Source organism: Cyprinus carpio, chromosome A9 (assembly GCF_018340385.1).
Source record: "Cyprinus carpio isolate SPL01 chromosome A9, ASM1834038v1, whole genome shotgun sequence".
NCBI lineage: Eukaryota > Metazoa > Chordata > Actinopteri > Cypriniformes > Cyprinidae > Cyprinus > Cyprinus carpio.
The window spans coordinates 16,684,068-16,707,243 of record NC_056580.1 but is presented as its reverse complement, the minus strand read 5'-3'; the positions used below and the strand labels follow the sequence as shown (position 1 = coordinate 16,707,243).

At 35.7% G+C, this 23,176-nt stretch overlaps 3 protein-coding genes across 7 annotated transcripts in view; 2 read left to right on the top strand and 1 right to left on the bottom strand.

The window, feature by feature from the left end:
* Positions 1 to 3,089: 3,089 nt before the first annotated feature.
* On the bottom strand, positions 3,090 to 10,213 carry LOC109096009 (ras-related protein M-Ras-like). Of its 5 annotated transcripts, none has more exons than XM_042763784.1 (8): positions 10,073 to 10,213; positions 9,718 to 9,777; positions 7,215 to 8,535; positions 6,703 to 6,909; positions 6,076 to 6,229; positions 5,837 to 5,936; positions 4,264 to 4,343; positions 3,090 to 4,052 (listed from the first exon to the last, which is right to left on the bottom strand). In XM_042763784.1, the coding sequence occupies exons 4-8, from the start codon at positions 6,893 to 6,895 to the stop codon at positions 3,950 to 3,952; spliced, it is 630 nt and encodes a 209-aa protein (XP_042619718.1). In that variant the 5' UTR covers positions 6,896 to 6,909; positions 7,215 to 8,535; positions 9,718 to 9,777; positions 10,073 to 10,213; the 3' UTR covers positions 3,090 to 3,949. The 5 variants fall into 5 exon arrangements, with proteins under 5 accessions (XP_042619718.1, XP_042619716.1, XP_042619717.1 ...); XM_042763782.1 differs by having other exon boundaries at positions 8,477 to 8,535; XM_042763783.1 differs by lacking the exon at positions 9,718 to 9,777 and having other exon boundaries at positions 8,477 to 8,535; positions 10,073 to 10,207.
* On the top strand, positions 9,481 to 11,145 carry LOC122146130 (transmembrane protein 177-like). The gene is made up of 2 exons (XM_042763780.1): positions 9,481 to 9,701; positions 10,030 to 11,145. Exon 2 carries the CDS (start codon positions 10,063 to 10,065, stop codon positions 10,993 to 10,995), a length of 933 nt encoding a protein of 310 aa, XP_042619714.1. The 5' UTR covers positions 9,481 to 9,701; positions 10,030 to 10,062; the 3' UTR covers positions 10,996 to 11,145.
* Positions 11,146 to 12,102: 957 nt separating this feature from the next.
* Positions 12,103 to 23,176, top strand: part of LOC109095757 (tyrosine-protein phosphatase non-receptor type 4-like) — a 47,804-nt gene continuing 36,730 nt past the window's right edge. Inside the window, 2 exon segments of the mRNA XM_042763785.1 lie at positions 12,103 to 12,456; positions 22,575 to 22,729. Coding sequence (XP_042619719.1) covers positions 22,592 to 22,729 — 138 coding nt within the window. The 5' untranslated portion in view covers positions 12,103 to 12,456; positions 22,575 to 22,591.

Genomic DNA, 23,176 nt, shown 5'->3' with positions numbered 1-23,176 from the left:
TTCTACAGATTTTTATTCCTTAGACTGTGATAGTTTTATTTTTTTTAAATTAAGTAAAATTTAAAGTATCTGATGTACATCAGTAATGATTTGAATTAATTCTTAATGATGATGAATGAATTGGGCACAGTAATTAAAGTTTTAAAGGAAGAGATTAATAGTTATTTTTTGGAAAATATGTTTAAAATCAGTAAAGTAGCCTATTAAAAGGATAATTCACACACACACACACACACACACACACACACACACACACACACACACACACACACACACACACACACACACACACAAAATAAAATAATATATACAGTTTACAGCAGCAGCTAGTAATTGCACAGGTTGAGGCCACAAACTTGCAGAATCAAGTTATTTTAGAGCTTCATTTAAGCACAAATCAAATACTGAGTTCCTTAAAATTCCATATTTTATTGCATAATTTTTTTGCTGACACTCAGCTTTTGATGATTGATGTTAGAGCCAGACTCAGAGAACAGCGTGAATCCTCAAAGGAACTGTGTTAAATGAAGAACTAGAAAAGTTGCTTTGAAGCCTCATTATTTTGGGAGGGAAACAGATAAGATACAAAATTAATTCACTGTAACTTCAAAATACTCAAGTTTTCCTTCTTCATGTACTGAATAGGCAGAATTTTTCATACCATTCATGAATATAAAATCTGTAATCCATAGCAAAAGACATGAAGCATATTAAACTATAATTGTAGATATAACTGGGATGCTAAAAGTCTAGAATACTAGAATGTACACAATACAAAAAAGTGGACGACACAAAATAAAGTCTGATTTCATCTGACATCATCTTCCTCCCTTTTAATCCTAATTCTCTGTCAGTTTTCTCTACAGTAGCTCTGTCAATAAAAATGGACAAATAAAATGATTTAAGCAACAACAGAAGATAGACGTTTGTCTTGCATATCAAGACATTATTATGCTATTATTGTTCTTACAGATCTCAGGTTTTTAATTTTACAAGAGAAAACTGGTTATTTTAAACAATGTTCATGTAGGATTATGAATAAAAACTTTTTTGAGCCTCACAGGTGAATCCAATATCAGCTTCAGCAAATGTCTGTGGTTTATTGCCATCTGCTGGTGTAGTCTTGTATCCAGTGTTACATTCAGTGCAGAAAGTTCTATCCGGAAAGTTTAAAAAACATTTAGCATTTACAACAGATGTAAAGCTATAGCTTATGCACCTAATCAAAACAACTTTTCAGAATATTTACATTTAAAAGCAAATCATCTTTATGTAAAATCCACACTAAACTACACAGCAAATTAAGACCTGTTTATTTAAAATCCCAACAATCTATGGTAATCTGTTTACTTTCTCACCCAAGCAAACTTGGCATGTCATTTGCAAAGCAGAGCAGCTTTTTCATAATGACATGCATGTTAAAAATCTTATCAGGGTGAAGAAAAAGAGCAAATAAAGCATTTGTTGCACAGCAATATCAAACCTGCAAGTTTCTTTAAATTAATAAATGTTCATTATGATTGAGACTTTTAGAGTTGACAACTTATTAAATAAACATTTGGCATTGTAAAACAAGTGACATGTAATGCAACACACAATCTTTCCATTCATTCACAAATAATAAAAAACAAAAACAAATTTAGCCACAGAAAAAAAAGAAAACATTAGAGCCATGATGACCTTTGAACGTAAAACAGCTCACTTCCTCATTTACAAGCAGCGCATGTAAACAATGATTACTGCTCAATAAACCTTGTCCAGATCTATTATATCATATAATATAATATCACGGAATTGGATTGGTATGAACTCTGATCTCGTATACAGAAGTGAAGTTTATGACATCACTAATGGCAAAGCTCTAAGTATGAAGTGTTTAATGTAATTCACCAACCAAAGAAAAAACAAATAAGTTTAAGGGATCAAAAAGGAATGTATAGTTAGATTACTGTTATTTTGCTTTTATGTAAACCTTATTTAAACCAAACTTGGAGAGTCTAATACACTGTAAGACCTGATGTTAACAAACTATAACAATATAAACCAAAAACTCCCAATTCAACAGATAACAGCAAGGTTTGATATGGTTCCTTAAATATATGTCAACATAAACAAGTGAGTGTGAAGAGCAAAGCTGTACTGGACATTACAACGTCATTTGGCTTAGGGCCACCTTGTGCTTTAAGTGGCAGATGGGATCAGCTCTTACAGGCCTGTCCTTTGGGAACAGTTAGAGGAACCAGTGGCTAAGAAATTTATTATTTATTAGACTGGCACAGGCACATAAATTGGTCCAATATAGAGGAAACTGAGGCACAGGAGGTTTGACACACTGTTGAATACACAAAACTCAACAAACATAAAATAATCTCATGTTTGCCAAGTCACACTCAATCAAACATATCTACCTTCACACACAATCAAATCAACATATGGAGAAAAATAAAAGGTACATTACCGTTTAAAAGTTTGGAATCAGTAAGAAGTCGTCTCTTATGTTCACCAACATTGCATTTATTTGATCAAAAACACAGTAAAACCGAAATATTATTACAATGTAAAATAACTGTTTTCTGTTTTAATATATTTTAGAGGGTAATATTTACCCACTATATGATGGCAAAGCTGAATTTTCAGCAGCGATTACTCCAGTCTTCAGTGTCACATGATCCTTCAGAAATCATTCTAATATGCTGATTTGGTGCTCGAGAAACATTCTTCTTATTATCAATGCTGATAATGGTTGTGCTGCTTACTAGTTGTGTAGAAAATATGTCACTTTTTTTCAGGATATAAATTATAAAATATATATAAAGAACAATAACAGGATAAAAAATATAATATATTAATATATAAAAGAACAGCATGTATAAATGTCTTTACTGTCACTTTTAATCAATTTAATGCTGAATTAAAGTATCCTTGCTGAATAAAAGTATTAATTCATTTTTTCTTTCTTTTTAAAATCTTACTCACCCCAGACTTTTTAAAACTATTTTCATTTAGAGTCATATGCCTCATTTATAAAACAACTTCCTCCAAAGACAATGTCAGCAAATCCGAAAGTGCAAAATGATGCAAAGCAAAGAGTGGTTGTAATAAAAAAAAATCACTTTTTTTTTTTTTTTTACTATTCACAGAGCTAACACTGTACATGTGATTTCTCAGGACCTATTTCATTGATAGACAGAGCATCTGTAAGTGTGCAACAAAATTCAAAACATGAGCCTTTAACATTATAAGGCAATTTTAAACAACATGTTAAACAGCAAAAGCCCATGAGTAAATATTGAAAGTGCAAAAAGTTTTGCTAGTGCAATTAGCCCTTCAATCATATCAGTATTATTTGTGCTTAACAGTAAAGGCCATTTTGATGATGTATCAAACACTACAGATTCCTTCAAACATGCCAATAAATATGCAGATTTTACGCAGTCTTTCTGGAAGGTTAAACAACAAAATCCCTTCATAATTGTGGTAACTATTGAAAATGTTCAGATAGCTCTGCAAAACAATCATCCACATAATTACATGAACTTTTGGAAGCTGCACACAATTTTGATGTACAGTAGGTACGTAAATGACTGTGGTGTATGGTTTAGGATTTGATGCATCTTTCTGGGTAGCTCCACCCACATTACAATCTCATTGGTCTAAAATTTAGCCTCACATAGTATATTAAACATCAATCATATTCTGATTAGCTATGATTTTTGTTGTTTCAGGCAGTGCTTCAATTCACAAGCGTTGTACTGATTGCTTCTCCTCGGTCTGGCAGCAGTGATCCCTCGATTCACCTAATATACTTCCCTGAGACAGGAAGAGATAGTCTGACTACATGCCAGTTTTTTTGATAAAGTCTGTGGTCCTCTGATTAGTGCAGATTTCTAGTCAGTCCTCTCCGGCAGTTTATGTTGCCAAACGCTGATGATTTCAACAAAAGAGGTAGTCACAATATCACACAGTGACGCTTGTGAGAAGAACTCATGGCTCTGTCTCCACGCCACTTTGTCTTTTTCTTCTTTTTCAGACTCCACTCTGGAACTTGCTGTCTAGAAATGCAAAGATTATTCTTGTGTCAATATAAAAATAACCGACTGAAACGTGTCAGTATAAAAATAACGGTTTCAAACATTAAAGTGAACTCAAAAATGTCTGGGTAGGCAGAGGTAGATGATACCATTTTTATATTTCACTGCATCTCAACCTAGTACATCATTATGAAAAGACAAACCCATGTTTGAGATCATGAGTTTTATTTACCTGATAACTCGGACTAGTTCATGAAAGGCTCTGTCCACATTCATTGGAGGATCCTTGGCACTTGTTTCAATGTAAGTAATCTGAAGAAATGGTTAAGAAATAGAAATTACTGCAAGGAAGTCACTCATACAATTTCCTTCCTTAAAGGGTAAGTTCACCCCAAAATAAAAATTACGCCATTAATTACTCACCCTCATGTCGTTCCAAACCTGTAAGACCTTTGTTCATCTTTGGAACACAAATTAAGATATTTTTGATGAAACCAGAAAGCTATCTGACCCTCCATAGACAGCAATGCAACTGAAATGTTCCCAGGTCCAGAAACGAAGTAAATACATCGGTAAAACAGTCCAGGTGACATCATTGGCTCAACTTCAGTTTTGCGATGCTACGAGAATATTTATTTATTTATTTTTGCGCAAAGAAAACAAAAATAACATAATTTACTAATTTGCCATTCTTCTCCCTCGAGTTATGTCTTCCACCATTTTAGAGAGTATTACAATGCATACGCAAGCTTTCCCCTAAGCGTAAACAATGCTTATTACGCAAATTACGTTCATGCGCGCGCTTTCCCCCTCCCGAACATAAACAACACTGATTACATCCAATACGTTCATGGGTACTCTCCAAAATGGCGGAAGACATAACTCGGGGGAGCAGAATGGTTGATTAAATTATGTTATTTTTGTTTTCTTTGCACAAAAAAAAAAAAAAAGTATTCATCAGTATGCATCACAAAACTGAAGTTGAGCCACTGATGTCACATGGACTGTTTTACCAATGTATTTACTACGTTTCTGGACCTGGGAACATTTCAGTTGCGTTGCTGTCTATGGAGGGTCAGATAGCTCTCCGGTTTCATCAAAATTATCTTAATTTGTGTTCTGAAGATGAACAAAGGTCTTACGGGTTTGGAATGACATGAGGGTGAGTAATTAATGACATCATTTTCATTTTGGGGTGAACTTACCCTTTAACCAATTTAAAATGTGAGTTTTAAGTCTTACATAGTAAAGTAAGATTTTAAGTACTGTAAATGTTCATATCTTTTGATAAATGTAATGACTTATTACGTATACAAGATCAGATTAATTACAAAAATATACACTACAGTTACAAATTTTGGAGTCAATTAATATATATATATATATATATATATATATATATATATATATATATATATATATATATATATATTATTTTTTTTTAGCAAGGACGCATTTAATTGATCAAATGGCTGCTGAAAATGATTTTAAATTGTAATAATATTTTATAGTAGTTCAGTTTTTCTGGTCCAAAATAACAAACAAAAAGCACCATAAAATTAGTGGTAGTAGTAGTAGAGGCTGAAATTCGCCCCCTCTTACACAGACGAAAGACATACTGGTTTGGAATGGCATGAGGGTGAGTATATCATGACAGAATTAAAAAATTTTTGGGTGCACTAACCCTTTAACCACCGTCAGTCAACACAAACACACAAACACTCTAAATTGTGGGCTCACTGACAGTTAAATCCCACTGTTGTCAGTCCTGCATAAAGTACTGCTCTGATCTGGGTCAGACTCACATTGTGTTTGGCGGCCATCTCACAGCCCTGTTCATTTGTCACTTTCCTCAGATGCACTAGGTCCACTTTGTTAGCCACCAAAACCATGGGGAAAGATTCCCTGTTGTGGAGACACAAAAGAAGCATAACATTATTATTATTATTATTATTTATTTTTAAAAAAGGAGTAAGAAATATTTTGAGGTGTCAAAAATGTATTGTGGACTTCATTTTTGTATGAAGGACACATGATTTCTAACCTATCTTTCACTCGTAGGATGAGCTGGTGAAACCGATCGACGTGTTCAAAACTGGCCTTGTCCGTCACAGAGAACACAATGAGGAAACCATCACCAGTCCTCATGTACTGCTCTCGCATGGCGCTGAATTCCTCTTGACCTGCTGTGTCTAAAACTGCAAAGAGCAAAGGTAACGCCCAGGTTATATACTGTGGTCATATTATACAAAGAAAAAAAAGATATTAAAATATTACCTGAAAAATATTTGATCTCTTTCTATACACAAATAATATGTCAATATTTTCTACCCTCCATCAGAGTATTTTTTACATAAACCAACTAGTCTTTAGAAAGCAGAATGAAACATTGTCATGTATATTTTAGATTATTTATTATTTTCCTTTTTTCTCAGACCTAAGCCAGCTTAGACTGACTTCACCCAGTTATAAACCATTTAAAACTGCTACCAACTGAAGTAGGCATTCGCTGAATTTTTCATTAGCCATGATTTTTCTTGAGTTCTAATGAGGCTTGATATAGGCCTACTGATAAGGCTGCAAATACACATAACAGCATGGGAGCACTAGAAGCATGAATATTACATATAATACAGAAAAATACTACACATAATGAGATATTGGCACATACCATCCAAAATAGCCCACTGGCCATCGATCTCTGTGTGTTTCAAGTAGGAGTCTTCAATAGTAGGATCATAATCTGGCACAAAAATCTTTTGGAAAAACTGGATGGTAAGAGCACTCTTTCCCACGCCTCCATCTCCCACAACCACCAATTTGTATGTTGGAAGGTTGTCGCTAGGGACCGCACTGGTTGCCATGATAACAGCTACACCTGAGGAGTGAGAGGAGAATGTTATCCCTGATCATTATTTAGGCTTGAGCATTAAGTAGAGGACAGTTATGAGGGCTTCTCATGTTATTTATGAAAAAAAGAAGCTAAAAGTACAGATAAAGTTCAAGAAGTTTAAGAGGAAGTGACGTGATGTGTGGCCAAGTATGGTGTTCCATACTCAGAATTTATGCCTTGCATTTAACCAGTCCAAGTGCGTGCACACACACACACACACATACACACACACACACACACACACTCTAACCCGGAGCATAAATAAATAAAGTAAAAACCCATTTTCTTACCTAAAAAGACAACTCTAGCAGAGTGAAGGGTTTGAAGAACTCTAAGGGTTTGAAGAGTTTAATAAAGAAGTGTTTGCCCAGTCCGTGAGCAGGGCAATGTGTGCTTTACAGGAGGAAAAGTCTGTCAGTGGGTGACGGCCATCCCTTCCTGTGGCCCACAATGTGAGGAAGGAGTAGGCTAAACTTCCTTCCTAAGTTAACCGGGCCTGGATATTTCAATGTTCTTGCTTTCATAAGGGAACTATGAGACACCTCTCGAACAAACATGAGAAAGACCTCAAACTGTCCTCTTAAGATCTCCAGTCATGTACTGTAGCTGCAGGCAATATACGGAGTTCATCCAAAAATGAAAATGGTCATTTATTCCCTCATGTTGTTCTTTATGACTTTTTTTCTTTCAGTGTTTTGACAAAATTTTTATCTTATTCACGTAATAACTTATCACCGTGAATTATAACTTTACTATTATAACAGAATAAATAAAACTGAGAAATAATCACAGGGTTATAACCACAAGTAAAGTTTTGACCAAGTTTTGATCTTTTCACATTCAGATAAATCTATAAAAAGTCAGAATTAAGACATAAAAACAAGACACTGGAATAAACATTTTTGTCATTATTATTTTTTTTGTCATAATTATGACTTATGTCAATTTTGACTTTTTTATGTCATTGTGACTTACTATCTAATAATTATAACTTTTTGTTTTTCAATTATGATTTACTAAAGCATGATTTCACATATGCCTTTAATATTTATAAACAATTTTAGATGCTATAATTGCCCTTTAAGCTTTACACAGAACAGTATTGTTTATAATACTGTTTAAAGTCTTATTAAAAAATGGTTTGGAGCCAGACCATTAAACTTCTCTAATGTTATTACAAATTGTATCATTTATTTTCTAAATGTATCATTATATCCTTTCCACTCAGCTGTAAAGCTGTATTTAGTTTTCTCTTTATAAACGCTCTATTACTCAGAAGATTCCTGCGCCCTTCTCGCCATCGGCGATGACGTCACTTTTAACGCGGCGTAATGACGTATTCCGTTAGATCAGTCAGACAGTCAATTCAGTTACGTTATCTCGTTTAATAAACACTTGTGATGATTACAAACAATGGCAAACTGAATCCGAAGGGTATAAACTGACATCCATTAAAGGTTTATATCTGAAATTACACGTATGATTGTGATTCTGAGTACTGATAAATGACAATGAACATCAAAAGCCATCATCAAACTGGCAGGAAACTTACCATTGATGTGTTTGTTGATTTACCAAGTGTGCAAAAATCCCGAGTCCTCTTCGACATCCCTGTATATTTGAGTTTAGAAAAATCAACAGGCTCTTAGTAAACACAGTGTCTTCCCTTCAGTTTAAATGAAACATTAAGACATTTTCCTCCGCCCTTATGAAATTACAGTGTAACAGTCTTCACAGCGCAACTGCTGCTGCTATAAATAGAATGGTTTCGACGGGGCGGATGCGTTTCTGTGGCCAACTTTTACAGTACTTTCATTGTTTTTAACTTGCAGCATTACACATCTGATACAAACAAGCGTGAATATATTCCCAGAACTTTTACTAAAACTCCGTCTTCTTCGAAACCCTGACATCGTCACATAAACTGAAGAATCTTCCCCACAAGCGCAAGTGGACTGTTCCTCTGTATGAAGCCTCCTCATCACTTTTAAAGCGGCAGCTAAGTTTATTACTGTACGATTTAGATGATGATGAATGAGATGAAAAAAAAAAAAAAAAACATTTGAAAGGACAATAAAAATAAGGGGTTTTTTTGTCTATTTTTCTTAAGAGGGCGACATTTGACAGATGTAATTGTTACTTTTTAATATCATTAAAAAGAAAGGCGTAGGTTTGACATTTATCACATTTCAAAAGTTAAACAACTGAAAAAAAAAAAAAAAATATATATATATATATATATATATATATATATATATATATATATATATATATATATATATATATATATATATATATATATATATATTTTTAATAAAACGTGTTATGGGTGCTAATGACAACTGTGAAATGAATCTGTATTCGTGTAACTAGTGCCTGTTTTAAAAGTGTGCTTTGTAGAAACAGATCAAGCTTACTGCATTGGGAAAGAAAGGCTCTCTCTGTTTCTACGAGTCAAAAATTGTTTTCCTCCAGGAGGCGCTCGGTGGATCAAAAAAATTAATAAATTCATAATTGACATACAAATAGCCAATAAATGACGCCGATAGCCACTCATTTATAAATACATAATGAAGAGTTGATTTTTTTTTCCAGACATGTACTCCATTTTAATGGTAATAATAATTATGCACTCTAATTTCGATTCTATCCTTGTTCTATTTCTATGCAGTCCGCAAATCGTGTTCGTGTTGTCGTAAAACTGTCGTAAAGTGTTCTTGCGGTGTTTTCATATCAGTCAGCGTGCTGTCCTTGTGAGAATGAGCTCAAAGTAGCAGGTAAGAGAATACTTACGGTTTTGTGTTTTTTTGGGGTATATTTTCACCAAAGACTGTGAAGAAATGTGTTTAGGACCTAATTCGAAAATGTACAATATAATTCTTTAAAGAAAAATGCATTTATACACTACTTTAACATAAAGTGATTAAAATGTACAGAGTATTTTTTAAAGCAAAGTGCATTTATACACTACTTTATAGTAGTTTATATAGTAGTTGAAATATCTAAATGTGCATGGTAGGTTAATAATGAGATTGGATAACATTTGATATAAAGATGATATCATTTATGATTAATAAAATATAATTTTGTCATTTGTGTTGACAGTTTGGTCAGGTGGTCAAAAGCAAGAGAGAAGAGATGGCTTCACCTTTTCTGAGACTCTCTGTGTTTATTCAGAAGTATCGGACACCACTGCTCCTTGTCGGCTGTGGAGGGGTATTTTCTGCCAACATTTTCTGTCACGTTTTCCCAGATTACACATACAGAAAAGTGTACCAGGCCTGGCACAAAGGAGAACCCGCCAGTCTGTCGGAGAAGCTTGAGAACGTCTTTCAAGAAGTGCTGAAAGATTCTGCTGTCAGCTTCCCTGAAAACTTCAGTGCCTTTGCTGCCTTCGGCTTTCACCCGGTAGGAGCAGGTGTTCCATGGCTTCCCTCTGGAGTGCAGATAGGCATCCCAGCCAACTTCAACAGCACCACCGATGATCCGTCGGACATCACCAACCGCACTATTCTCCTTAATGGCAAAGAGCTGGAGTGGGACAGCGATTCAGGTGTTGCTCTCAAAAACTCCCTAGTGTTCTCTCCGGAGGCACAGAAGTTTGCTATAGCCCGAGAAGTGGCTCGACTGGGGGTTGGGGGTCCTGTGTTGCATGCTGCAGTGGCTCCAGCATGTCTGGCATGGGCTTGTATATATAGCGTAGCCCTCAAGCAGATCTTTGGGCTCCAGGCTGGGTCCATCATCTTCAGGGCTGGTGTTAATGTGGTTGCCGTTGGTTTAGGAGTCGTGTCTTATATCCTGGCTTCTGATGCTCTGAGCCAGTGGTTGGACTATAGCTCAGACCACCGTGCAGCATGTCTGTCAAGAGATTATGCAAAGGGTGGCTTTGAGTTCTATGACAAAATCTTGATACGGAACAAGACCCTGCGCTCTCTAATGGGCTCAAAAGGGGAAGAGATGTACGCCCCAAGTGGAAACTTGTTTCCTGGACATCTGCTGCAACTCAGACATGCCCCTTACACATCTAGACGGGATAGGATTTTAAATCTTTTAAAAAATGAGAAAGTATGAATATATTTAAAAGCATGTACGTGCTTATTTTAGCTCTATTTGGATTCTACCATGTGAAAATCGTGAGACTGTATATGTACAGTGCTTTTGACACAACACACCACTATATAACTTGTTTTCCCTTTCTTACAAATAAACTATTTAACTTAAGTCCATCATGTTCTAGACTACATCTGTCAAAGTATCATGCTGCTGATTGGTTTACATTATAATCATGAAGAGACATATTATGTATGCCATATACAAATTTACGTATGCCATCAGAATGACATGAAAAACAAAATGGCATTAAAAATGTGTAAACATTTTGAGTTTTTAAAGTATGTTTGCTGAAGATACATGCCTACATGACAACAGCCATGGGGTAATGACTGTCAGCCAAAGGATGGATGCCAAAAAGATGTCTGAGAGGCAATCTTGCTCAAGCACACATTGGGTGTGGATGTTTCTCGGTCTTTACATACTAGATCACTCATTCTGTTATTGACATTTTCAGTAGGTTTGGCTTTCTGTTTTCTCTCATGGTTCTCTGTTTTTTTCCCCCTCAAACTAATAGCTCATTTCCAAATAAAATCATGCAGTTTAGTCTTTTGTCATATTGTAAGATTAATGTTCTGTTCACTGTGAAGTTTTAGGTACAGTTCATAATTCAAGAATTCCTAACATATTTATTATTTCTTTAAACACAGTACTGAGCCTAAACGTAACACAGCATGTTAAAATAGTCAACTAACTAAATAAATGAGATTCAATATATATACAAACTTTTAAGATCTCCAAGTTCTCAGTGAAACTCCCGTCATTCTGAGCATCAGCACAATTATGCCACAAGATGTCACCATTGTCCATATAAACTATCTGGATCAAAAAGCCTTTGAGCAGCATCGCTGTCTTCATTGCTTTAATAGTTGGTGGGTTGTAAGAAAAAAGTAATCCGTTGTGGCCCACACATATATCAAACCATGATGTTTCTAATAGCAGTACTGAAAATAATACTTGTCTGTCAGTAAATGTCCCGCCTCTCCAGGCTGTGGCTCCACCCCCGGCCGCTGGTGGCGCTGCGGAGAGATGTCGCGCCATGTTACAATGTAACACTCAGCACTGCTGCTGCTTCTGCGGCTCCTACAATGTAACAGCACCGAGAACAGAGACACAGTTTAAGAAGTGACCGATCCCGATGAGCCGACCTCCAGAGTGGGAAATGCGTTTTTACTCTCCTGCGAGATCCCCTCCACCGCCCTAGAAGTCCCGTTGACTGGATTGTAAAGTGTCTTCGCTCTCTGAGCTTGTGTGGATTATCGGAACCGAGGCCCCGCTGAGTTGAATGTGTGTGCTGGGCTGGAGTGGGTCAGTATGAGGCTGCCGCTGTTGCTCTGAGCGGGCTCTCCGCTCCCTGCCTTGGGTCTCTTACGAAATAACATTTACTTATAAAACTGGACACCCCTGGAGCAGTTTATGACGGTAAGAAGGGGGTTTCTGTACTAAAATGCTGCCTGCTTTCCTGTGTACACTATCAAACAATTTCAAGTTGTTTTCTGTATTATACTGTTATGTTTTATTGAAGAGGATAGCTGCATACAAGGAATACTTCTTTCGCATTTTATTCGTAAATGTTGTATCAGAAGATTCAGCTGTTCAAGCAGTTTTTTTTCTGTAGCTGAAGACGTAACAGGCAGATTGGATTTTGTTGGAGTCTGTGGTGAATTTAACCAACACAAAAGTGCTTTGATTAGTGATGAACATGATTATATATTCCTTTTGTGAGGATTATCTTTATTTAACCTTACCTTATTAAGAGCCACTGATGATCCCGGTCATTGGTGAAAACATTTGGTGATTTGTGAGTTAGCGACGTGTTTATGTGGTCACTCTCTTTTTTTATTTTATTTGTTTTGTTTATTTTTATCAGAGTTATTTTGTGTGTTGTTTTGGCAGTCTACATGTCAGTGACGTCATCGCTTTTTGACAGGGTTTATCACGGTGAGACTAGACATGTGACTCAATCAATGCGACGTCATATAGACAGGTGAAAACCAGTTATTCAGAATTCTTCATTCTGGCACGGGTGCATGGGTGGATGGATGTAGGTGTGTATGTTTGTGTTTATAAATCTCTTACATAGAAACATTTTACACACACACACACACACACACACACACACACACACACACACACACACACACAACAGAGTTTGGGGTCTCTAATATTTTCAATTTTTAGTCTTATGCTCACCAGTGCTGCGTTTATTTGATCAAAAATACAGTAAACGTTGCGAAATATTATTACTATTTGACATGGCTGTTTTTATATAATATATATGAATATAAAATAGTAGGCTATACTATATAATATAATACTTTAATACTTATAATACTGTAACGTAATTTATTCTTCTGATAACAGCTAATTTTCAGCAACAGTTTTCAGTGTCACCTGATCTTTCAGAAATCATTCTATAAGGCGGATTTGGTGCACAAGTTTGGTGCACGTTTATTATCATATAATTATTATCAATTTTGAAAACAGCTGTGCTGCTTTTTTTTTTGTTGTAAAAAACTTTTTTTTTTCCAGGATTCTTTGAAAGTTCAAAAGAGCAGTATTTATTTGAATTATAAATATTTTTTAACACTGTAAATATTGACTGTCACTTTTGATGAATGTAATGCATCCTTGCTGAATAAAAGAAAAAAAAAATCAATCATACTGAACCCATGTGAAAAGGACATATGTGTTAAAGGTCTGCTAGATGAACTATTATTAAATCTATTATTTTTCAGAGGTCTCCACTGTTGTTAGATTTTCAGCAATTCACGTTCTTGGAGATCTGAGTTAGCAGTCCCTGTGGGCTGAGTGGATTATGCAGGAGAACTTTGGATGATTTCAGGTTGTCAGCTGTTAGGGGCGCGAGGGCTGCAGCAAGTGTTCTGGCCGGTGTTTCTTTGCACCTGAGCCAAGGCCATGTAGAGCTGAATTGGGGGGCTTTGAAGAGGGGGTAACAGGAGGCAGGTGTTCAGACAGTTGGAAGTGGCAGCACCTGCCCATCTCAGTATGGGAAACCACATTGCCTGACCGAGCACAATGCAGTGTGAGTTCTGACCTCCCGAGTACAACCCATGGCCAAGTTAAGCACCTAATTATGAGGATTTTTCATGGGATCTTAGCTCCATGTACTCTGTCAGTCTGATATATGTTTTCATTTTAAGCTGAAGGGCCCTTTCCACAGTTTTCCTATTGTAATAATTGCTGGCTTCCACTTGGGAGTAGCCTGTGTGGTATTAATGCATTTAAAGTAATAGGTCATATTATTTAAATGTATTTTCAAACAGGAATGTTCATCAATGAACTATTTTGCTTGAAATGGCAAAATTGTTCAGTTCACTGGTAGTTGCTCAACTCATCCATTCTTATTGATAACAAATGACTACTAAATGGTTGTGCCTTAACAATTTGGTATTTTGAACTGTTTGATTTTATTGTTAAAAAAAGAAATGTAAAACTTCCATCCAGTGAGTGTAGATGGACACTACCATTCAAAAGTTGATTGGTAAATTTTTTATAATGCTTTTAATAGAAGCCTCTTATGCTCACCAAGTCTGTTTATTTGATTAAAAATACAGTAAAACAGTAATATTGTTAAGTATTATAACAATAAATGTATAAGTTTCTTTAACTATATATATATCTGTGTATACTAGTGGCCAAAGTGACTGAAGCTATGGAATTTAATATGACCGCTTTTGTTACTGCAATTCAGAAACAGGAACACATTACATTCAGGAACACTCTACATTCAGGTATTATGATTAGTTCATCTAGGAACTGCACCTTCTAATACCAGGTCAAATATCTTCAAGCATATTTAGTAATCTCAGATCTGAGTCATTAAGAGATGAGCGTGCTGGAAATATGGGCACATTTTGACAGGTTTTCTCTGCTTGTTCTTTCCAATAAAAACTTCCTGTCTGAGAAGGTAAGAGATGGATGACTGGCCTCAGTGTCATGAATGGAGGATGTTCTGTCAGCACTGTTGCGGTGACTGCTCATGCGGCACTGCAAAATGGATCGCCGGCCACACATCACGCGTTTCAGCAGTTATGATAGAAAGCAAATCACAGCTGTGTGTACTGTTCGGTCCATCTGTCGCAGATTTATAGGTGTTTTACAAGCATACCAGTGCATTTTATTATCAGCGTAGAGGGAGGATTCATTAAATAACTTCTGTTTTTCTTACAATTTCCATTTCAGTTTTCCTGACAAAATAACATTTTCTTTCAGGTCCACATCTGAGATTTTGTTAATTATAAACCTCAGTGACACCTTCTTCTGTTGTCACCAAACACGAGTTCTGCAGTAAGGAAATGAGACCGTCACATTTTTGTGGCAAGTGCTCCGAAATAAAAGGGAACAGCTCTCATAATCTTCCTTTTTACGCAGAGGAAATCAATATTTTTATTCAGCAAGCATGCATTAAATGAAACAAAATGACACTAAAGGTATTTGTAATGTTACAAAAAATTATATTTCAAATAAATGTTCTATTAAGCTTATCAAAGAATTAAAAAAACATATATCACTGTTTTCACAAAAATATATTATCCAGTACAACTGTTTTCAACATTGATAATATTAAAACATGTTTCCTGAGCACCACATCAGCATATTAGAATGATTTCTGAACGACCATGTGACACTGAAGACTAGGCTAATGATGCTGAAAATTCAGCGTCACCATTACAGGAATAAATGCCATTTAATGACTGTTTTACTGTATTTTTGATCAAATAAATGCAGCCTTGGTGAACATGAAACTTTTGTTCAAAAACCTTAAAAAGTCTTACCAACCTCAAACTTGTGAAAGGTAGTGTAACCCTCTGCAAAGACCTGCCCCCATTGATTACTGTTGATAACAAGCCATGTCTCTCTCGCGCTACATATCATGTTCAACGCAGTAAAATATATATCACAGAGCAAAGAGGAAACTGACAACGTGTCAACAGACAAGACAGAGCAGGTTATTTTTGGTATGAAACAAAGTCTCAGCTTTAAAATTGTGCCATTTTGTAAGAAATTCAAACAGTAAATGTCATTTTGTGGCTTTTTAATGTGTCTGTAGCGCAAGCGGCACATGAACCTATCATCTCTTCCTCTTTACCAGTTATAGCAGGAAATAAACATGAATGAACATCAGAAGGTATCATGTTTCAACCGCGGAAAAATGTCAGTAATACACAACATTTTTTAAATGCAAGTCCATGGACGTTAATCTACTCTCTTGTCTGGATTGTTTGTCAGACAAAATGGCAGATTCAGCGTTATAATTGATTATGTTTAGAAGTATTAGTGTGGTTAGAATGTCCCTTCATACCCCAGAAGATTTGATTGAGAGGGGTTTGTGTTAAAACAAATATAGACAACCTCCTTTTTCCCCCTCCATTTCTAATGTAAGAGTTGTGACACATCTCAAATGACAGTGAGATGTTTCGAGCATTAATGAGTAAAGTTTTTGTGTTTTAACGGAAAGAGGAAGAACCGTTTGAAAAAATTCCACGGCACGGAGTGTGTCTGTATGTGTAGATCTGTATTAGCCCTTCAATTGTACAGCCTGTTCCCTGTGTTTGGACAACTTGTGCATGAAAGATTTTCACAAGACATTCACAGTATGCTTTTGATGTGTTTATTTTTGCACATAACTATGATTATATAATATTATACATTATATAATATTTTATATATTTTTTTTTTTGCACCATTTATCATTATTATCAGTATTCAGTGGCTGTCTTTTGGCTGTCTTCAATGGCTGACTTTTTCTCAAAATCATGCCATGATCATTACACATAGATAGATAGATAGATAGATAGATAGATAGATAGATAGATAGATAGATAGATAGATAGATAGATATATAGATAGATAGATAGATAGATAGATAGATAGATAGATAGATAGATAGATAGATAGATAGATAGATAGATAGATAGATAGATTGATTGATTATTGGGCCCGCTGTATTTTGAATGACTGAGGGGAAGGGCAATATGTTAAGTGTTGGTTTATTAACCTTTTCTCATATGGTATATTTGATGTAGTGTTTTACAAATCTGGAGTGAGTGGAAGCTAATTTTAACTGTAGAGCTGTGAATTTAAAAATTTGAAATTGCTTTTTGGGTTTTTACTCCTTGTTAGTTCATTTGAATGTAGGAAACTTGCTTCTAGATACACTGAGTCTCATAGCAATGTGACAACAGTCACATGTTGCTGTGCTTAGCAGAACTGCTTTTCTTTAGCTATTGAACTTGATTCTTTCTTTCTACTTAGGAAAACCCCTTTCTAGTTCAAGGCATACAATTCTTAAGAAACAACTCTGCAGTTCAGAGTAAACCTGTTTTGATGGGTTCATTTCACTGGTTCTTAACATTTCAAATTTTTCCAATGTTGCTGCATAGGGATACGCAAACAAACAGAGCCCACAGTGTTTACACATTGGCAAGGAAATCAACCTACTAATGGCTTTACTTGTAGCTGTCTTTGCATATTAAACTAGGATATGGAAAAAAATGTGCATTTTACTTTTAACTTCACTGGACAGGCACTGCATACTTGGCCAAATCAGCTGAGATTATTGAATGAAAGTAGGCTAACGAGTACCATAGCTTTTTGGAGAAATGAACATTTTATTACCATGCTATTCTTTTAAACCATGCAAATATGGTGGGAAATTCTAAAGTATTCCCAGTAGAGATGCATCAATAAATGATTTATTTAAGCCATTAGGTGTTTTTATATTATGGTCGATAACCAATAAATGAATGATGTCAAATTTAAATAATACACTAAAAACTAAAATCGGTACTTTTAAATAAGAAATAATATTCTATGATAGATGATGTGGTTATTTATCTATAATAGCTGAATTTTTCATTGTTGTCCTGAAATTTACAAAGCAGTTCTTATAGCATATAAACTAAAAGTCTTAATACTTAAAGTGCTTTCCCTTAAAATTCGCTACTGTCCAAGCTGTTTTTCGTTACCCCCATCCATATTCAAACTGTTTTTGAAGCAGAGCGGTTGGAAAAATTACTCTTTTCCTTTTTTACTTCCTCCAGTCATTGGATTTGTGGTTGCTGTGCCAAATGTAGCCAGAGGCTGCAAAAATGTCAAGCTCTTTCAGAGATTGACTGGATTGTGCTTGTAAGATATGGTTACACGCTCCTGTGGACCTAGTTTGAAAGTGTGTGTACTCACCTGAGTCAGGAGGTACGCCCACTTCCCCTCCCTGCATGCCAGAGAACACACTCGCAGCACATTGCACTGTTTATGTGGGCTGCCATTGGACGCTTGCTGTAGAGGAAAGGTCTGTGTTTGTTCTCCCAAAATGGGATTTAAACAAACTGCAAGCTAACACGCAAGGCAAATTTCCCAAATTCTTTTATACTTTATTAGTATATGTAGGCTATTCCAAGCTTGCAGTATTTGCCTTCTCTATCTTTTTGCACTTCTGTGTTGTATGTCTGCGGTATTGTGCTGCATTGTTGCAAATGTCTTTTGGAGAGTATTTATGTTTGCAATGTTCAGCAGTGTTACTGTAACCTTAAACCTCTCTAACTTTAGACTGAGGGAGTCCTTTTGCTAGCAGCAATTCTGAATGATGTCTGTGCATAATTGTGGTCATCCTCCTGCTGTTTCAGTTCTGGTCCGAGGTTGACTTGTTGACTGATCTAGATGTGCTGGTCCCATTTCAACACTTTCTCATATAAAAGTAACAATTTCTGGATCCACATTCTCAAGTCAATGTATAATTCAGCCACTTTACAAGGACCTTTAGATGTTTCAAGGGCCAATAGAGTCAGTTGTACTTTACAGTAAGGTCCCATTAGCTTACATTAGTTAGAGCGATGAGAAATGTTACAGTATTTATTAATATTTGTTAACATGAATAAAAATGCAACTGTTCATTGTTAGTTCATGTTAGCTTGGTCCATTAACACTTTACAATAAAGGTCCCATTAGTTAATGCATTAACTAACAATTATCACAGCATTTATTCTTTGTTAACGTTAGTTAGCAAACATTCAACTGTTCACAGTTGTAGGACTAATAAATAATATTAACAGATGCAGCTTTTGATTTAAGTAATGTATTAGTACATTTCAAAAGTAACATTTATTAATCTTAGTTAATGCTTTTGAACAGTGGTTCTCAACTCCAGTCCTCGTGTACCACTGCTCAGTATATTCTGTATGTATCTCTTATCACTTAAGAAATTTGTTCTATTTGACTTCAAGTGCCCTGCGAAGTGGACATCATCACAGGATATTCCGCCATGATTCCAGTTCGAAGGGAGCATACATGTTCCATTCAGAGGGCATTAAAGTGTCCGAGATGTGAATTTAGCGCATATCCATGGAAGAATGTTCCGAAGTGAAGTAAACTTCAATGGATTTTCCAATGATCAGGGAGTAGGGAGAAATGAAAACTGTGAAGGGAAAGTCAAGTCGGAACACAGTTCATGCATGGAGCTCTTTTCCAATGAGCTGGTTATCTGAATCAGGTGCGTTAAATAAGAGAGACATGCAAAGTACGCAGAGCGGTTGAGAACCAACCACTGCTTTAGAAGTGTATCATTGTCAGTTCATGTTAACTAACTTGTTAAAAAAGGAACCTTATGATGAAATGTTACCAATAATATTTACATATGCAACATTTAATTTTAATAATGTATTAGTTAATTGTGAAATTAACATTTGAAGGCTGAAATGATTAGTTGACATTATTGACAATGTTGACAATAAAAGAAAGGCTCAAGTTGACCGTGTAGTGCATGCAGCGTCTGTCTATAGGCGTCCCTCGTCTGGGGACATATAATGAATACAGAACATTTCACTTGAGCTAGCCGCCTTCTTAGCTGTAGTCTCCATTACTAAAGTGCTGGAGCCTCTTCTACCGTCTCCAGCCCAGGGGAGGCATTCTCTCTAATCAAGTGAGGTAGATTTGTTTACAGGATATTGATAGCTATGGTAGTCATCCTTTTATTCAAGTAGCTCTCTGTGTTCCTGATATATCTCAGCGGAGAGGCCGGATGCAGGAGAGGAAACATGCAGGGTCCATGTGTCCAGAAACTCACATCGTGATTAGAGCGGACAAGCCCTTAGCCTTTAAACCTGCTACTGTAAGCAGTGCAGAATTGACTGGAAGGTGCAGCTTTAATCAAAAATGTGTTTCTCTTTCAATGTCTAGTCTTGGCTTAGGGGAAACAAGAAGCTTGTTAGTGTACAGTGGTCTAGTGTTCCGACCTCTTGGAAGGTTATCAATCAACATTTGCATGCAATGCAACACTAAATTTAAGTTTGGGGTCAGTATGATTTTTTAAAAAATGTTTTTTAAAGAAGTCTCTTAAACTCATCAAGGCTGCATTTGTTTGATCAACAATACAGTAAAACTAAAATATTGTGAAATATTGTTGCAATTTAAATGAAAAGTATTTTAATATATTGTAAAATGTAAATTATTCCTGTGATGGCAAAGCTGAATTTTCAGTAGCCATTACTCCAGTTTTCAGTGTAACATGATTTGGGTCTTTAATAAACATTTCTTCCATCTTTATCAAATAAAATTATTAATTTCTTTATTTATATAAAATATGTAAAACTGACACTAATCTTTTGAACGATAGTACAATCATGTATAATACCTTATGCATGTAAAATGCCTTACTGTGCATTAGGATTGTAAAATTGAATGTGGGGATCTAAGGCTGATCTTGAAAAATTTCAGATCAAAAATGTGTGAACACTACTACATTCTTTTGTGACCTGGTTTGAAAGCAATGAAATACAACCAATCATAGTATAACAAATAATTTGCATGTAAGGTTTGAAGTATTAGTGAATTATTATCCTCCTGACTGTAGATTTTAGACTCTCAACAGTCTGTTTGCTTGTCAGAAACTTGCACTGGTGCAGCCAAATGAGGTTTACAGCATATGAAGCTTTTCACATTTATATGCTGTAATTTGCGAGTGAAATGCTTGTTCTGTGGAATTGTGAGTTATGTTGAATGTAATGGAAGCCTATTCAAGCACGCTCATGTGGTTAGGTGACGTCCCCCGAGGGAATGGACATAGAAAGGTTAGCTTGCGTAGGAGGCTCGAGCTACACTGAGGACACCTGTGCTTTGTAGATGCTTGCTGACCTTTGTGCTCAGTTTGTGTGCTTTGAATGCATTAAAGCTGATGTTTTTGGGATAGACCGTAGTAAACCATTAAAGGTGCTGTTTGCCTTTTTGTTTACATAATTTTGTGTCCCTCAGCTGCTGGTTCAGCATTATGACACAACAAGAACATTGAACTAGCGTCTTTCCTGCATTTGTAAGCTGTGTCTGTCTTTAGTAGTTTGCATTTTGTATTTTATACTCTCCTATTTCTTTATTATTGACTTCCAGCAGTGCACATTCAAACATCTTCATTCATATGCCAGCGAGCCCTGAGATTCTTAAATCATTAATAAACCTGTGAACAACAGAATCATATATTGCTTATGTCTGCAAAGGGCATTTTCTGTCTGTATTTGTCTTAAATGCAAAGGCAGCACGTAGGGGAGGCACCTTCTCATCAGTAAGGTGACTTCAGACGTTTTTCATTACAACTGCCTGCAAGACTCATGCAAGGTGCAGTCATACTTGATGGTCTGTTATGCTGAAACGTAAACCTCCTCAGACAGTCGACTGTTGTTAGTTCATAAGCATTAATTTTATGTGATCTTGCTTGAATGACATTGTGAATGTAAAATGCTTTTTAAAACAGGCAAAACTAGGCATCAAGTTTTTATTTTATTATTTACTATGCTTATATCTGCACATACATTAGTATAGTGTTTGTTATTGTTTTCCACAAAAAACCTTGCAGCTTGAATGCCCAGAAATCCCTCTGAGGAACTTTAAAGGTCAGAGATCTTTCACTCTGACCTTTGCATGACTGTAGATCTATGAATGATCATGAAAGGAGTTCAGAAGTCTCTGATGGTTGTGACTTGTGGACATATCAGGCTGCTGCAGTGAAAGCACTTCCACATGGCTGATCTTACACACAAACTGCTCTAATGCTTTGTTTACCAACAGATCTCGCAAGATAAGACATGAGAAATGTGGAAAACTTATGTATTATTATAAAGGCAAATTCAGGCCTTTTGAACTTTAAGATGAAACTGGATCAACGATTGAAACTGTCTTCCCTTTTACTCAAAAATGTGAGAGTGTATTGCTGTTTATAAGTAACTCTTCTCTCAGTCTATCCTTTTGTGCCCTGTTTGCTGTGAGATATATATTTAGGCGCAATGTAGGCTGTACATAAAAAAAAAAGTATTAGTTTGTCCTGTGTGCATGTAAGTTGGATTCTGAATCAGCCTTGAAACGCTGTGATCCAGTTCAACCAGTGCTACTGCTATCAAAATTGGCTGTGCTGCAATTAAATATTTATAATAATTATTATTCATATTTTAAATGAATTTCTAACCTGACCTGACCTATTATATTATGTTGGAATCATAATGTAGGAGGCTTAAGTAGATATCTTTGTGTTACAGACTCTGGTTGGACCGTAATGACCGCACGCTTCCGGTTGCCTGCAGGCAGATCCTACAATGTCCGGGCGACGGAGCTGGCACGCGACAGGCAGCACACCGAGGTGGTCTGCAACATTCTTCTTTTGGACAACACTGTCCAGCCTTTTAAAGTCAATGTAAGTACTCCTTTAAATGTATTGTGCATAATTCAATATTCTAATGATCAGATAAGGAACTAATGATGTGTTAAGCAGTATGTATATTGTAACTACATTTTCACATTTTCGCTGTGATTGTCAGGGTTTTGTTATGCAGTTTCTAAAGTGTTCTGTCCAGTGTTTTTGTAGCATGTAGGGCCCTATGAAATCCATTTTATTTTTTCCTAAATTCCGTTTTTTCCGTTTTTAATTTTTCTGGATTCCATTTTTTTCTTGACTCTTTTTTAAATAGATAAATAAAATGTTATTAATCAAAAAGCATGTCTAATTAATTAAAATCATGAAACTTTATATTTTCACATAAATCTATTAAAAGTTTAACAGAAATTACATGTTTAGGGCCCTATGAAATGTTTTATTTGTTCTCACCATATTTATTTATTTTTTATTTTTTGTTTTAGCATG

Coding starts and splice junctions, on each gene's coding strand:
- LOC109096009 (XM_042763784.1), bottom strand. CDS start 6,895: ATGGCAACCAGTGCGGTCCCTAGCGACAACCTTCCAACATACAAATTG. Junction 6,230..6,702: donor CCAGTGGGCTATTTTGGATG/GTATGTGCCAAT, acceptor TGCTCTTTGCAG/TTTTAGACACAGCAGGTCAA. Junction 4,344..5,836: donor AGATGGCCGCCAAACACAAT/GTGAGTCTGACC, acceptor CCATTTCTTCAG/ATTACTTACATTGAAACAAG.
- LOC122146130 (XM_042763780.1), top strand. CDS start 10,063: ATGGCTTCACCTTTTCTGAGACTCTCTGTGTTTATTCAGAAGTATCGG.